Below are 14,145 nucleotides of genomic sequence, written 5' to 3'. Positions count from 1 at the left end.
GATATAGAGAGCTATTTTCGTTATAGCACATGGGATATAAACGTAAGATCCAGTCAGTGGTCCTGCTTATGATCTGAAACTATCAGTGGTCATGACCAGAGTAAAGACTATTTAAAGTACAATTTTTTTTTTTCTGTGTGCACTGCTTAACAAGGACTACTTGAGTGGTGATCTAAAAACATAGACTGTAGACATGGCAGATGCTGTTGGTGAAGGTTGCCTTGGCAGAAGTATCCCTAGCCCAGGGGCTGGATTGGTCATGTCTCCTCTGAAAGTCAGATTTAAATCCCCTGTAGTTATCAGGAGTCATTCAGTTGGAGTCATTCAGTTGGAGTCATTCAGTTGAAGTCAGCGGGTGTTGTGTTACGTCGTTAGAGCCCAATGAGCCATCTGCTCTCACAGCCTTCCCTTGCTAAAACAGAGGTGCACTTTGTTCCCTTGGAGCAGTATTGCTCATCCACTGAGCTGTGATCTCCCCAGGGCATCAGGGAAGGCAGTGATGGCAATTGGAGTGGTCTTAAAACATGGAAAAGATGGCTAAATATTTAAAGAAAAGATGTCTTGCAGAATGAATGCAGACTATTATATGGGGTTGTTGTAATCAGTGAACTTTACTGTTACAGTAAATAAAAGAATAAAAATATGTCATGATATCAAGAAAAGTGATGCTCCCCTAAAAAGATAACACCACTCTAAGAACGAAGGTTTCAGAGGGGGTGCACACATCAAATAGAATGTGGTGTAGAGTACAGTGTCTTCAAGAGGCATCTTCAAATGTAGAAGTGGACATTTAATTCTGAAGTAAGAAGTGGGCTCTGGTGTGTGGCACACTTCAGGCTTGCAAGCCTCTTGCTGCAACATCCTGATTTCTGCCAGGTTGTCAGCTTCCTTAATTCCCTGGGGAAGCAGGTTGTCAGGCTTGTGGCGTCTTTAGCAAAGGTTGTTAGTGTCTTCCTCTAGGGCCAGAGGAAAAACATACTGTGGTTATCTCTGGTCTTCTTTCATCTTTGGTGAACTCCTGTAGAGGGAGAAGGTTGGATGAGTCTTTTTGCAATTAGACGTGTAAATAATGCATTTTTACTTCTTATTTCTGTGGTCAAAATGCTGAGTGTATTTCATATTCCTCCTACCTGCAAAGCAGAACTGAACAAAGCCTGCAGTTGGACCTGTAATATTTCACTGTAATATTTCACCTGTAATATTTCATTCAAAAAATGACTACAGGTTTTTCCTGACTGTTCTTCATACCTTTCATCCTTTTCTTCTTTTCATGTATTTCAATTTTAATGAAGGGGGGGGGGAAGTTGTGATTTTAAAATATCAAAATAGAACAGTTCTTTTTCTGAACCCATTCCTCTGTTTATTATGTGCTGAAATTATACTAGTCTTGGAAACATTTTTAGTGAACATAGTATTCACCAGAAACTAAGGTATTCATCCCTATTTACAGTTTGTACTTGTCAGAATTTACCCATTGTTCCTTGTACATAGTTACCAATTCACATTTTTTTGAAACACTCTGAAGTAATAAGACAAGAAAAACTATCTTTTTTTTCTGTGTTAACTTTCTTTTGATGAATAATTTTTACCTACTGTAGACAGGAAGATTTTCTCACACACAGTACTTAATAACCTGACTGTAGTTAGATGTGGTTTGTTCTAAACCTGTTGCACATTTCTCAGCATATATCACGATTGTCCCTCGCTATGGGAAAGAGCTCTCATTTTACAATCACATTCATCTGTTCTGGCGACCTGGTATTACAAATACTGTTAAATTACTTTGACTTATTTTATGTAACAAATGCTGAAATATTAAGAGAGACTACAGAAAATGTTGTAATATGTATAAATTATTTGTGAAAGTACCCTTTTTGGGTACATTTAGCAAATGCTTTTGGCTAACTAGAGAAGTAGACTATTGATCACGTGTAACAAATACATGGAATTTACCATCCAAGTTTCAGGAATATATATTTTATATATATATGTATACTATAAAATAATATTTTATCTGATAATGCTGCCAAAGTAATTCCAAGAACTTGAGTTAGGTTACTAACATTTTAAAATTAATCCTTCAGGATTTTTCTGTGGTGGTATCTAAGTGTGGCTATTGTATTGTCTTTAAAGTTCTAATGAAAATAGCTCAGGGCTTCTGGAAAGGAAACAAGGGGAAAAAACTTACAGTTTTGCTCACTTTAGAAAAGAATGTGAAAAAATACACTGTAGCAATTTTATTTAGAATCTCTCAATAACTTTTTGCTCTACCGTTAACGAAAGTGAAAATAACTTCTAGCAAAGTCTATCTGGTCTCCTCCATCAGTGACTGTGCAAGAACAACAGTGTCTTACAAATGTCAAAGGGGAGGTGTGGGTTCTAGGGCTGAAGCTGCAAACCTAGTTACTCAAACTTGTGGTAGGAAAGAGACAGTCAGTCTGGTTCCATCTGAGAGAGAAATGAGGGGCTTGGATTTTTTTTTTTTCCTCTTAGTAGTAGAACTGCCATTGTCAGATTGGTAATGGCTGCAAATGTAGGTGCAAAGGAGTTAAGAAAAAAACCCCAGAATTGAGGTTGACCGTGTGAACTTGGTTATATTCATAGGTATTATGACCGTGTCATTACTAATATGATCCCTTACGATATTTTTGCAGTATTTTTGTTTAGACACACAGGGAACTACGCTGCATCAGGACACCACCAGTGTGTGGTTGTCTGTTGTCTGAACAGTATCGACCTTATTAATTCCCAAATGTGGAAGATGCTTGGTGCAGGCTGTCAGGTGGCCATGAGGCTGAATGCCATCTTTGAATTCCCTCCCTGCCTCTGCCACCAGAGTTGTTAGGAGATGCTGAGCAAATCATATAAACTGACACAGTCTCATTTAGTCACTAATTGTGTGTTACTAATTTTCTTAATACCCAAACTAGGGCACCTGTGACCGAACTCAGAGCTGTATCAAGTGTTCACCACTGCAAATGAGATATAATGGGAACAGCACTTTAAGTGTGTGCAATAAAACTGTTAAGTATACTTGACATTGAGAGATGTCGGTCTAGGCACCCAGAATTAGTTTCAGTCTCTCTTTATTCTCCACTTTCTTATGTAAAAATAATAGTATAACCTAATCTTGCAAAAATTGTGAAAAAGAGCACTAATATTTGCAGGGCAGTAGGTGCCATTGCAGTGAGTGATGAATTATGCACCTAAGCTAGAAACCTAGTTATCTTTTGTAGGAGAACATGTACTACTTTTATTTATATTTAGGTCAGACCCTGCAGAAGACTTCCTGTTCTTTCACTTATTTAAATTAATTTAAAATTGAATTCTTAGTATAGTGATCAAACAACCTCTGGGAAAGTATGTAATAATTATGCACTATTGTTCAGTCCAACATAGTTATAAAGTAACACAACCTATCTGCCTTTTGACATGAAAGCAGTAAGCAAAGAAAAAAAGATGCTAAACAAATGTCATGTCTTAATCTTCATTCTGTTTTATTTACTTAAGCTCCTCTTTGGAGCAGGATCTGAAAACTTTGCTGTCTTTATTACTTATCACTCAGAATGTTCATATAAGCTAGGGAAATAATATAATCCCCATTTTATGGACTTGGAGGTAAAACATGGTCAAGATAAGCCCCTAGGTGTTGAAGGACATCGGTGTGTGGAAGTTAGGGGGCTTCAGTTCCAAGCTCATGGGTGCCAGCCTTTAGCCCGAACTCTGGACCAAGCTCCTTATGTTGTGAATGACACCTGAGAAGGCGTCATCCAGAACAGCCAGGCAGGTAGGCAGAGTGTCACAGACCGTCCCCTGTGGTAGCCCTCTGCTAACCCAGAGGGAATTTGCTGAGGCCAGGGGTAGGTCTGCGATGGTGCCTTTAAGGTTCCTCTGTACATTCCATGTTCAGCGGTTTTTGACAGACCGTCCCCTGTGGTAGCCCTCTGCTAACCCAGAGGGAATTTGCTGAGGCCAGGGGTAGGTCTGCGATGGTGCCTTTAAGGTTCCTCTGTACATTTCATGTTCAGCGGTTGTTGGGTGACAAACAGACGCAGACCCAGCGTTTGAAGATGGCCGGCATGCTTCGGCAATGCCTGTTGCCTCAAAGCCCCCGAGAGACCTGGGCAAAGGCACGGGTAGTTTCTGAACTCTGTTCCAGCTTAGGGGTGGCCTCGGCATGAGCCATGCAGCCCTGGCAGTCTGGAGCTGTGCTAGGCAGGCAGAGAGGCACCCAGGGAAACTTTACAGGCAAAATAAAACTATATTCAGTGGTAGGCAGGTGGCAAATGAAAGTCTGCAGCATTGCGGTTTTTGAGCTTTGGTACCTGGACTGCATCTCGGACACTATTAAATGCCTTTTCTGTGTTTGCCAAAAGACATGCGTTGTAATGCAGCAAGTTGAACCTTGATTTTTCTTGTGTGTACCTATTTTTTTTTTTCTCTTCTGTTGTTCAATTCCTTATAATGGACGCATTTGGCCGCTGTCAAATTGAAGGATTTTTTGCGTACTTGGTTGGCTGACTCTTTTTTTACTAATTTGCTGATACAGTCAACTGTGCCAGTAAAGCAATTATGCAAAATTGTGTATAAAGGTTTAATGATACAAAACAGTGTTCATCACAAATCTAATTATGATTCTTACCATCCTTCCATACACTAAAGGTTTTGAGATGTTTAGGATCTCTGTGGTTAATATCTATTTTGTTAAAAATTATATTTAGTTGTAGCAGATAAGGGAATATTTAATGTACCTGTCCCTGTTAACTTGGAAGGAAGCAATAAGAAATAGTGACTTGGAAGTGTTCAGATAATAGTTTATATGCTTTCAGGTGGTGATTATGAGAAGTCTGCTTTATTACATGTCTCATTAGGTTACAGTGTTATCTGTTTTACATTACAAATGATAACGATGTATGGTTGATTGTGCACTGAGTCTAATACAACACAAAGATAAAAATATAAAGATGGACATAGTAACAAAGCGTGTGTCTGAATACTGAAAACAAAGAGATAGTGGGTTAAAACAGAACTGACAGGTACAGTGTACTGGGGTTTGATATCTGGTTTCCACTAGGGTAACTGAACTGGTTCAGGAAAAGAGCAGCAAAGGAATACTTGGTAATGCTTTCACTGAAGCTGAAAATCCCATCGGCTTTTCTTGGTCCAGAATAGAGCATTTAGAAACATTTCAAAACTGATATTTCTGCTTCATGTTTGCATTCATATTTTCTGATTTCTGCCCTGCTGCTTTCCTTGGGAACCCTGGCTGGGATTTAATCCTACCACAGAAAGTATTAGCAAGTCAGATATTGTTATTATTAGGACTGACATTTAGTAGAGTCTCGTTTGTATCAGGTCATCATATACTTCAGGGAAAACACCTTCTACCACAGCCAGTAGAGGCAAAGCACACACTGCTTCCCCTTGGGTACGTCCATCAGACTGCGTCTGAGGAGGGAGAGCAAAAACCGTCCCTCCTTTCTATTCCTTTCCTGGTTAACAGTCCTCGTTAGCTGTATGTCATCTTTGCACTAAGGAAGCGTTAAGGACTGTCAGGACAGGGAATAATGAATAACCTGGTGGTGCTTTCCGCTGCCTCCTTGATGGGGAGGGAAGCTGGTCACACTTGGGTGCTGAATTATGAAGGTGAGTTCTGTTCACTTGCGTGTTCCTTGTAATCAGATATGTGAGCTGTTTTATACTGAACACAGCAGTCTGTGGCTTGTATAAACAGCTTGAACTTACTGCTTTCTGAAAACAGAGGCCTGAAGCAGTCGTGGAGGTTTCAGGAATGTTAATTGTTTGTGTACATGAATGAGCTTATAAATGGTTGTTTTTGCAGTCTTCCATAGCTCTATGAGGGTAACTGTGTCACTGCCAGAAAAAAGAAAAGATTTTTTCCCCCCCCAGTCTACTAATACTTTCAGGGTTCGATATAATGTGCCTTTAACAAACCGTGAACTTCTCTCCTACTGAGCCACTGCATCCTGCCTACATTCAGTGTGGGCTGAGAACCATTATACTAATCCACTCTCCCATCATATCTCTAGCAAACACATGTAAGTGTTTTTATTTGAATATTTATTTTGATGCAAGGAGTGTTAAGTCTTTTATTTGGCAACACAAACAAGTAGGAGATTGTGAATTCTCAACTTTGAAACCTTAACTGTGGAAGTGTGGTTTTCAGCTACGGCATGTTCTGATGAACGTACGACAGTCACGTTTGGCTTTAAGAGAGTAATCTTGCCACCTCACAACAACCTTAGAATAGTTCACCTCTGCAGGTAAGAGAGCCTTAAGATGTAGATGCCGAAATGATCAGTCTTTTGCTTTGTTTTTTAACAGGTACGGTTATATGCAAGGCCTGATGCAATCCGGAGAGGATCGGGGGACTATGCTCTAAATATTACAAGGAGACTCATTGAATTTTATGAAGATTATTTTAAAGTGCCCTATTCTCTGCCAAAATTAGGTAAGATTTCCCCTAGAACATGAAGTTTACCCAGAGGCAGGAGATTAAGTCAGCCTTTTTAAAGGAAATTTAAGACTGCAATGTACTAGTTTTCAAGGTAAGAAATGTTTGGGTTAAGAAGGAATATTTGTTTAGAAGGCTCAGTAAGTAAGGAATTTTTCCTCTCTTCCTTGCAGAGGAAGGAAAGTCCAATTGTCCCTTTTCCAGCCTTGCACTGACAGCAGCAGGAGGCAGAAAGTACTTAAATTTGTTAGGCAGTGGGACTCTAGGAAGAGAACGTGAGATCTTTCATTGGTGAAGTGGGTTGTTTGGTTTTTTTTTGATGCTGTTTATTTTGGTCCTTACTTTCGTTATGTAGCCACTGGGAGATGTTTGTTCTGTAATATTTGTGTCTTGATGCCTCAGCCTTAAATGGGGAACAGAATTGAAAATATTTGTGGAAACTGGGGACCTGTGCAAGTACAAGCAGTGGTTTTTTATGCTGGCTTATGTGGTTTGTTAATGATGATTAGTACATATACTTAATTGTATTGTTGCTTATCAAAAGAATTGCTGTGAACTTGTTTTGCTGCTCAAGTGACCTAAATGTAAAAACTGTCAATTTTTATTATGTTTTTAAATAGTTTCTTCTCCTCCTCCCTTCCACTACAACCAATTGTTGTCCTACACACTTGAATACTTTACACCATATTATTACACCCTCCCTCCTTCAGGGCATGTTTGATCAAGATCCAGAAAAGCCTATTGCTCAGCAGCAGGAAGAGAGCTTGTATTTGATCAGAAGTGTTAGAGTGGGAACCACAGGTGATCCTCCCAGGAACTCGGGGTATATTTCATTAAATCCCTTGCCTGCTGAGTAGCTTTATTAGTCTTACAGCTAACAGTGTAGGAGATAGATAAAGTAATTGATGTAGCTAGATGAGGGTGTTGCATGAATTTTTTATAAGAATGTTGTGGCATTTGTTTCTCGTCATCTTTAAATGATGGGTTACAGGCAGCGTTCTCCTGGAGAAACATGCAGATGTGTTAAACATGGCATGTGCATCAGACTTTGTGTGTGTCCTTTCATACTCGGCTTCAGGTATGTAATGATGATTTCATAAAGGAAGTTATAGACTTAACAGGTGCCAAAAATTTAGAAGGAAAAAAATAATCAAAAACTCTCCGTTGAATATAAAGGATGAACAGTGGGACTCTGATGATTACTTCAGGTAGTTTACTGAGGATGCCAGGTAGCAGCAGACACTAGTGACTGTATCTACTCCAGAATACCTTTCACAGTTGCAACGTATAGTCTTTGAACTTAACATGCTGTTAAGCATGTTCTCATTATGCTGTGGCATATCATTCTCCATGATATTTGGGAAGTCCTGGCAGTCAGGTGAAGTCCCTGGTGACTGGAAAAAGGGAAACATAGCACCTATTTTTTAAAGGGTAGAAAGGAAGACCCTGGGAACTACTGACCTGTCAGCCTCACCTCTGTGCCTGGGAAGATCATGGAACATGATTCGAGACAGCCAGCATGGCTTCACCAAGGGCAAGGCCTGCCTGACCAATCTAATGGCATTCTATGATGGAGTGACCATATCGGTGGACAAGGGAAGAGCTATCAATGTTGTCTATCTGGACTTCTGTAAGGCCTTTGACACGGTCCCCCACAATTTAGAGAGAAGGATTTGATGGGTGGACTGTTTAGTGGATGAGGAATTGGTTGGATGGTTGCATCCAGAGGATAGTGGTCAATAGCTCAATGTCCAGATGGAGGCCAGTGTCAGGGGTCCGTACTGGGACCAGTACTCCTTATGTGAAGCACTTCTGTCATCTCTGTGGTCATCCATTCAAACTCTCTATATGGTAGGAGTATCTGAGGACATTTAGGCTCTTTGGATGTGTTGCTATATCAGATGGACCTGTGTTAATTTGTTCACTTCTTATGTCACTGAGTCCATTTCCAAGGATCCTTGGCATTTTAAGCTGGTGCTTGTCACCTGAGTTTGTAATAAATCAGCTGGTGTTCTCTATAGGGACCACTTTCTGCTTACGCTCTTGACTACTTGACTGTTTTTGACAAGGCTTTTTTACGGTGCTAACATGAAGTCACATGTCAGTGGTTACTGTTGCCAGCTGTGGGCTCCTCTGACTTCTTGGCATCCTCTGTTACTGTTGGGGACTGTGGAGAATCTGGGGGAACCTTTCTGTCACCCAATGACTAAGATTTTTTAGCTCTTATATGGCCTGTACTGACTTCTGAGTGCACTGGACCAGTAGATTTGTTTGCCAGCTGCTGTGAATTCTGGTAATGAATGTGAAGGGGGGATTTTTCTCATTTGAATAACGTATTTTTGCTTTTAAGTTCTACTTAGGTTGTAGATATGTGCTTTCTTTCCACATCATACTCTGAACTGGAAGGTTTTAAACTAATAAGTTTTATATGAATTTAATTTCTGAAAAATAAGTCAGATCTTTAAAAAACCCAGATTTTTGCAGTACTGTAATATCATTTTAAACACTAGTTACAATGAGGGGTGGATAAAGCATTGGGCTTTATTTAATTCTAAAAAGATATACAGTAGGGTTTTTAATTGTGTTTCTATGGCTGGTGAATATAAAATAGATTTCTGTATTTGTATTACTTTTTAATCCACTTTGCACTACACACACAAAAAAAATTATTTGTATGCTTTTTCTTATGAGGATCTTCAAGACTGGAATGGTTTCCCTGTGGGGAATGATTAGGTAAGCAAGCACTCTACATGTGGACAATTGTGACTCTTACGTTTTGAATGATTTGGGGTGGAGAGGCTGACTGCCTTTTCCAACCAAGACTCAAGGGCCACCCAGAGAGGTTAGCAAGAGGCAGGTGCAGAGAACACAAAAAGATCACCGTTACTGCAGCAGGTGGTAAATTTGTGAAACCTCTTTGTCAAAAGAGATTGTAGATGCAAAAAGATTATACAGATCCAAAGAGAGACAGGACAAGTACTTGGAGAGGCGCTGCATCAGAGGAAATCCCATGGTTTTAAAATAGAAGATGGGAAATACTCAGGAGAATGCTATTTATATTTCCCTGGTCTTACTCTTTCCTGAACATCTGGGTCAATGTCCCAAGCCTGTTGGTGTTTAAGAGGCATTTGGACAATGTCCTTAATAATATGCTTTAATTTTGATCAGCCCTGAAATGGTCAAGCAGTTGGCCTAGATGACGGTTGTAGGTCTCTTCCAACTGAAATTATCCTATGCTATCCCATCCTATCCTATTTTAACCCCTGAGCTTAATTTAAGTGTCCTTTGTACCATTAAACTTTCACAATATGCAGACCTGGGAAGGAGATGTAACTCAGGCAGTTTAGTGATGGACAGCTGTGAATACGGTTGGGAGGAACTCGGGCTTCTCGGAAAGCTTTTAATTCCCCATTGAAAGTGTCCTGAACGGTAGGAATATGAAGAGCTGAAGAATCTGCACTGGGACATTGCTGCGTATGTTACAGAAAGGCTGAGTGAAAGTAAATCCCCTTGCTGTTTTGTCTTGAGTTCAGAGGATATGAATCAATATTTAATACATAAATACTGCAATTTGTGTGTGAGCACTATAGTGTTAAATATATGGTTAAATTCCTCCCCCCTGACTTTAGGAAGTGTCTTTTTCTGTAGATTTGCTGCACAGCAAATTTTGGGGTTACATGTGATGTATTTTATGTTTTTTTTTTTCTTACAAGTATGTTCAATATACTAATTACCTGGTTTATGCAAAAATGATATGGTCTTTTTTTCATTATATTTCATAAAACACTTTAGAGTAGTGAATGCAAAGTCTCAGAAAATGATTTTCCAAGGGATTTAGTGTACATGCACCAAAATAAAAGACAAGATTGGACCATTAACATTTGCTCTTTGAATATTTTTGGAGAACGGGATTCAGCTTTTAAAGTATGTCACAGAAGAATTGAAACTCTTTTTTACGATGTAAAAAATAGCCATGTAAAGAAAAAGTTCAACAAGGAACTGTTCTGATTTTTAAAGAAAACATGTACCTCTGCTCTGTTCCCTGGCTGTTGACTTAATATTTGGGTGAGAGAGAGTGCTGCAGCCTGTTGCTGTGAGAGGCATCACAGGCCCAGAATAAAAGCGTGAAATACCATTGTAGGATGGCCAAGTGACTTGCTGTGAGCATTAGTGATGAAGTGTTTGTTTTGATTTAATTGCTTTACTATTAGCTTGACTGTTTGACATGTTCCTAACATGTTCATTGCCATATTGCCTTCTGCCTTGCTTGATCTTCCATCATCTTCATCTGCTTTCTAACTTCCCCTTTGTTTGTCCTTCCTCCTGTCTCTGTTGCTCCTTCTGTGATGAACCTCCTTGTTGTTGCCTGCATTCTCTGCTTTAGTTCTGCTAAAAGTTTCACAATTCCTGCCTTTGTACTGTGTCTTTTTCCCTACCAAGGCGGCTTCCTGCCACCTGTCGAACTCTGACCTGGAATTGCTGTATTACAGCAAGGAAGATAGCTAATTTTTCCTTCTCCATCTGTAAAATGAAAACAGTAATTAGTACTTTTTTGGCCTTGTTTTTACAGTAGTTGAAAACGATCATCAGTTTGGCTGCCTCTTGATTAAGAGGTTGCCACCCTGAAAATTTAAGTGCTTATCTGATCTGACCTCCAGCATGGCAAAGCTTGTAGAGTTTCATAGCATTCTTATGACATCATAGCTGTAGTGTCTGTCTCAACTGTACATAGTCTTTCTGAAAGATGTCCAGTCTTTTCCACTGACAGAGAACCTGTCACAACCCTGCAGGAGAGAGGGAAAGGAACATTAGGCTCTGTTAAGTCTGAATGAGTTGTTATGCGGTCTTCTGAATCAAGAAGAAGGAAGCGTAAGAAAGGAGGTGCCCTGGGAGTGGGACATAAAACTCCTGGAATGAGGAAGGGTGGGAAAGTAGACATTAAGGACTTGATTCATGTATCTGCTTATCTGGTACTATTTAAAATGCCTTGGGGTATCCTGAAGATCCCTAGCTGCTGCTCCTGCTGGTCTCCAGATGAGAGCCTCTTGGTCCATGGCTGGTCTATGCCTGACAGCTGCACATGAATTTTTTTTAATAACTTTCAGCATCTCAATTGGGGCTGTCACCCATATTTAGGCAGCAGAATTGAAACCTACTATTTTCTTTGACTAGGTACTTGAAACAAGGCTAATGCCTCTGCACACAGAAGACTATTTGTTGGTACAGAGCATTTGTACACGGAATGAACTATGTCAGTTTTACACTGACCTTTGAAGCCTCTGTTTTGAGGTTGTGTTTTTTTTTTTTCTTTTTAAATTTCTAAGCTGTGAGCACTTCAAAACAGGAACTGGTCAGGGCTCCAGAGGAAAAAAATTCAGCTGCAGCCACAGGAAAAAGCGATGTTTTTTCTCAGACCAATGCTTTGAAATATAAAAAGGAACTGTGAGTTACTAAACTGAAACAACTGAGTAGGAAGTCAGTCCTATGTATGATGTTAAGAAACAAGGGAAAAAATAATCCTCGCTTAGGACTTGTACTGCATTGCTGTAAAGTATGTTAAATGGCAAGCCAATTCATTCCAGTAATTAGTATAATACAGCTCATAATGGGCATTGCAACGGGTTTTGAAAGTTCATTAAGAGGAACCTGATCTCTCTCTGGTGACTTGGTGCAACAAATCTGATACTGTTTGCAGGAGACAGGAAAAGTTACATACAGGAATAAAGCAGCTTTATATAGAATAAAGATGAATGGGCCTTGGTGGAAATAATCCTCTTCCGAGTGAAATGTTTTCATTATGTAGCAATTTCCCTCCTTTCTTAATTGTGACATGAATAGAATCCAAACCTCTCAAGGAAGATGTTCAGACAGTAGCACTGTTGCCGGTAGTAGTTCAGCTAGCCCATAGTAAAAGGGTGACCAAATCCGATAGAGTCCCCACGGGCTACTCAGCTAAATCAGCTTGGCTTTTAAATGATTAATTAAAGAAAAAAAAAAAGAAAAAAATGGGTGATGCTGTTGTTATGAGAGTGTAACGGGATGTGGGACTGTAGGAGACTGAATGGAAATGTCAGGGCTTTTTTGAACTGTGAGAATCATTCATCTGAATGTAAATAGACGTTTTTCTAAGCTGCTCTTCTGCAAGTCATTTGAGCAGTTAGTACTAATGTAGAAGTCGGTGCACTGAATTTTAGCCATCTAAAAGCAGTGTCTACTCTAAGTTATTTACCTTTCAAGAAACACAGATGCCTTCAGAAAATGATGCATTTTATCATAAATTAGGAGGAATAAATCCTCCCTGCAGAGGTACCAGTGGAGGTGTCTCTGCTGACTACAGAGAAGGAAAACTAATCTGACTGGTTTAGATTTGATCTCCGATATTTAGATGGCTAAAAGATGAGGTGAATCCACCTGCAGAATTTATAAAATGGGATAAGATCTTTGACAGATGCAGAAGCTCCACAGAAATTATGGGAATCACCAGGAAAATGTGTGAACTTTTACCTGGTACGAGATGGTTAAATGAGTAAAAGCACACGAATCCAAAATACTTTTTAGATAGCTGTGGCTAAAGTAGTTTTCATTATAGCTCCTTTCACTCTGCTTGAGCAGAGCTCTCATCCCTGATTGTCTTCTCCAGTGCGGCTAGTGATTGTCTTTTTGTTAGCTTAATCATACTGTTCTTGACCAGAAACGTTCACTTATGAATATCAGGTTTTTGAAGGGTAGCACTGATTTCTGCTGCAAAATAGTATTGTTGGAACCAGAATCCTCTTGACCATGTCGAGCTTTTGATTTTTTTTTTTTTTTAAGAGACGCTACTGAAGATTGTTAATAACCTGTTAGATCTGACGGTTGAGAAAGTTCATCAGAGACTTTGACCAGCAGCTGAAACCTTTTACACCAGCAACTGTAGCTTTGTCTTAAGCAAGCATACGTAGAAAAAAAGTTTAGGTCTTGGCTCCACAATGAACTTTATGTTTGTATAGGCATTGGGAACTGTGGTTTATGTTGTGGCATAGGGGCTCTATGTCATTCGGATATCGGGAGAGTTACTTTCTGTGCATGGTATGGCACTATGCAAGTTAGCATGTGGAGATCAGAGCTGTGTGGAGGAAAAACGAATATAGAAGGCTTTTGAAGAAAGAGAAGTGATATCACTGAGGATACTGGGGTAGATTTAGATGGTGTTCATGAAGAACGGTCTGTGTGAATCCTTGGCCAGTGTGTTGGAAGATTGGATTGCAGTAGGATGTGCTAAACTAAGAAATTTTTCCTTTTAAAAATCATACCTATAATGTTTAGTTTGAATGAGAGAAGGTCCTTTTCAACCTTAATGATTCTGTGCTTCTGTGAAACTAAGTAATGTGGTTGGTCTATATTAATTAACTAGAGTACTGAGAGGAAAGTAATGGCCTTTTCTCTCAGAGTTGAGGTAGAAACCTGATGCTCTCCACATTTGAAACAGTACAGAAGTGTTATACAATCTGCTCAAGTATTTTATCTTTTGATGGAAAAGCGAAATGACTGTTGTTGACCTAATGAAACGTATGGTCCATCTATGCAGTCTTATACAGTGAGTGGTGTTCAAACAGCATCTTTAAGATAGTTGTATAGCCACAGACAGAGCTAACAGAATAACAGCAACATGTTTGTAAGGACACCATTTC

General features: G+C 39.5%; 1 protein-coding gene across 1 annotated transcript in view; it reads left to right on the top strand.

The window, feature by feature from the left end:
* Positions 1-14,145, top strand: part of LOC104623321 (thyrotropin-releasing hormone-degrading ectoenzyme-like) — a 137,501-nt gene that overhangs the window by 26,691 nt on the left and 96,665 nt on the right. Inside the window, exon 2 of the mRNA XM_010290374.1 lies at positions 6,346-6,472. Within this exon, the coding sequence (XP_010288676.1) occupies positions 6,346-6,472 (127 nt within the window). The remainder of the gene's footprint in view (positions 1-6,345; positions 6,473-14,145) is intronic.

The sequence above is a fragment of the Phaethon lepturus genome, unplaced genomic scaffold (assembly GCF_000687285.1).
Source record: "Phaethon lepturus isolate BGI_N335 unplaced genomic scaffold, ASM68728v1 scaffold10307, whole genome shotgun sequence".
Taxonomy (NCBI): domain Eukaryota; kingdom Metazoa; phylum Chordata; class Aves; order Phaethontiformes; family Phaethontidae; genus Phaethon; species Phaethon lepturus.
This window is presented reverse-complemented; position numbering and strand designations above follow the sequence as displayed.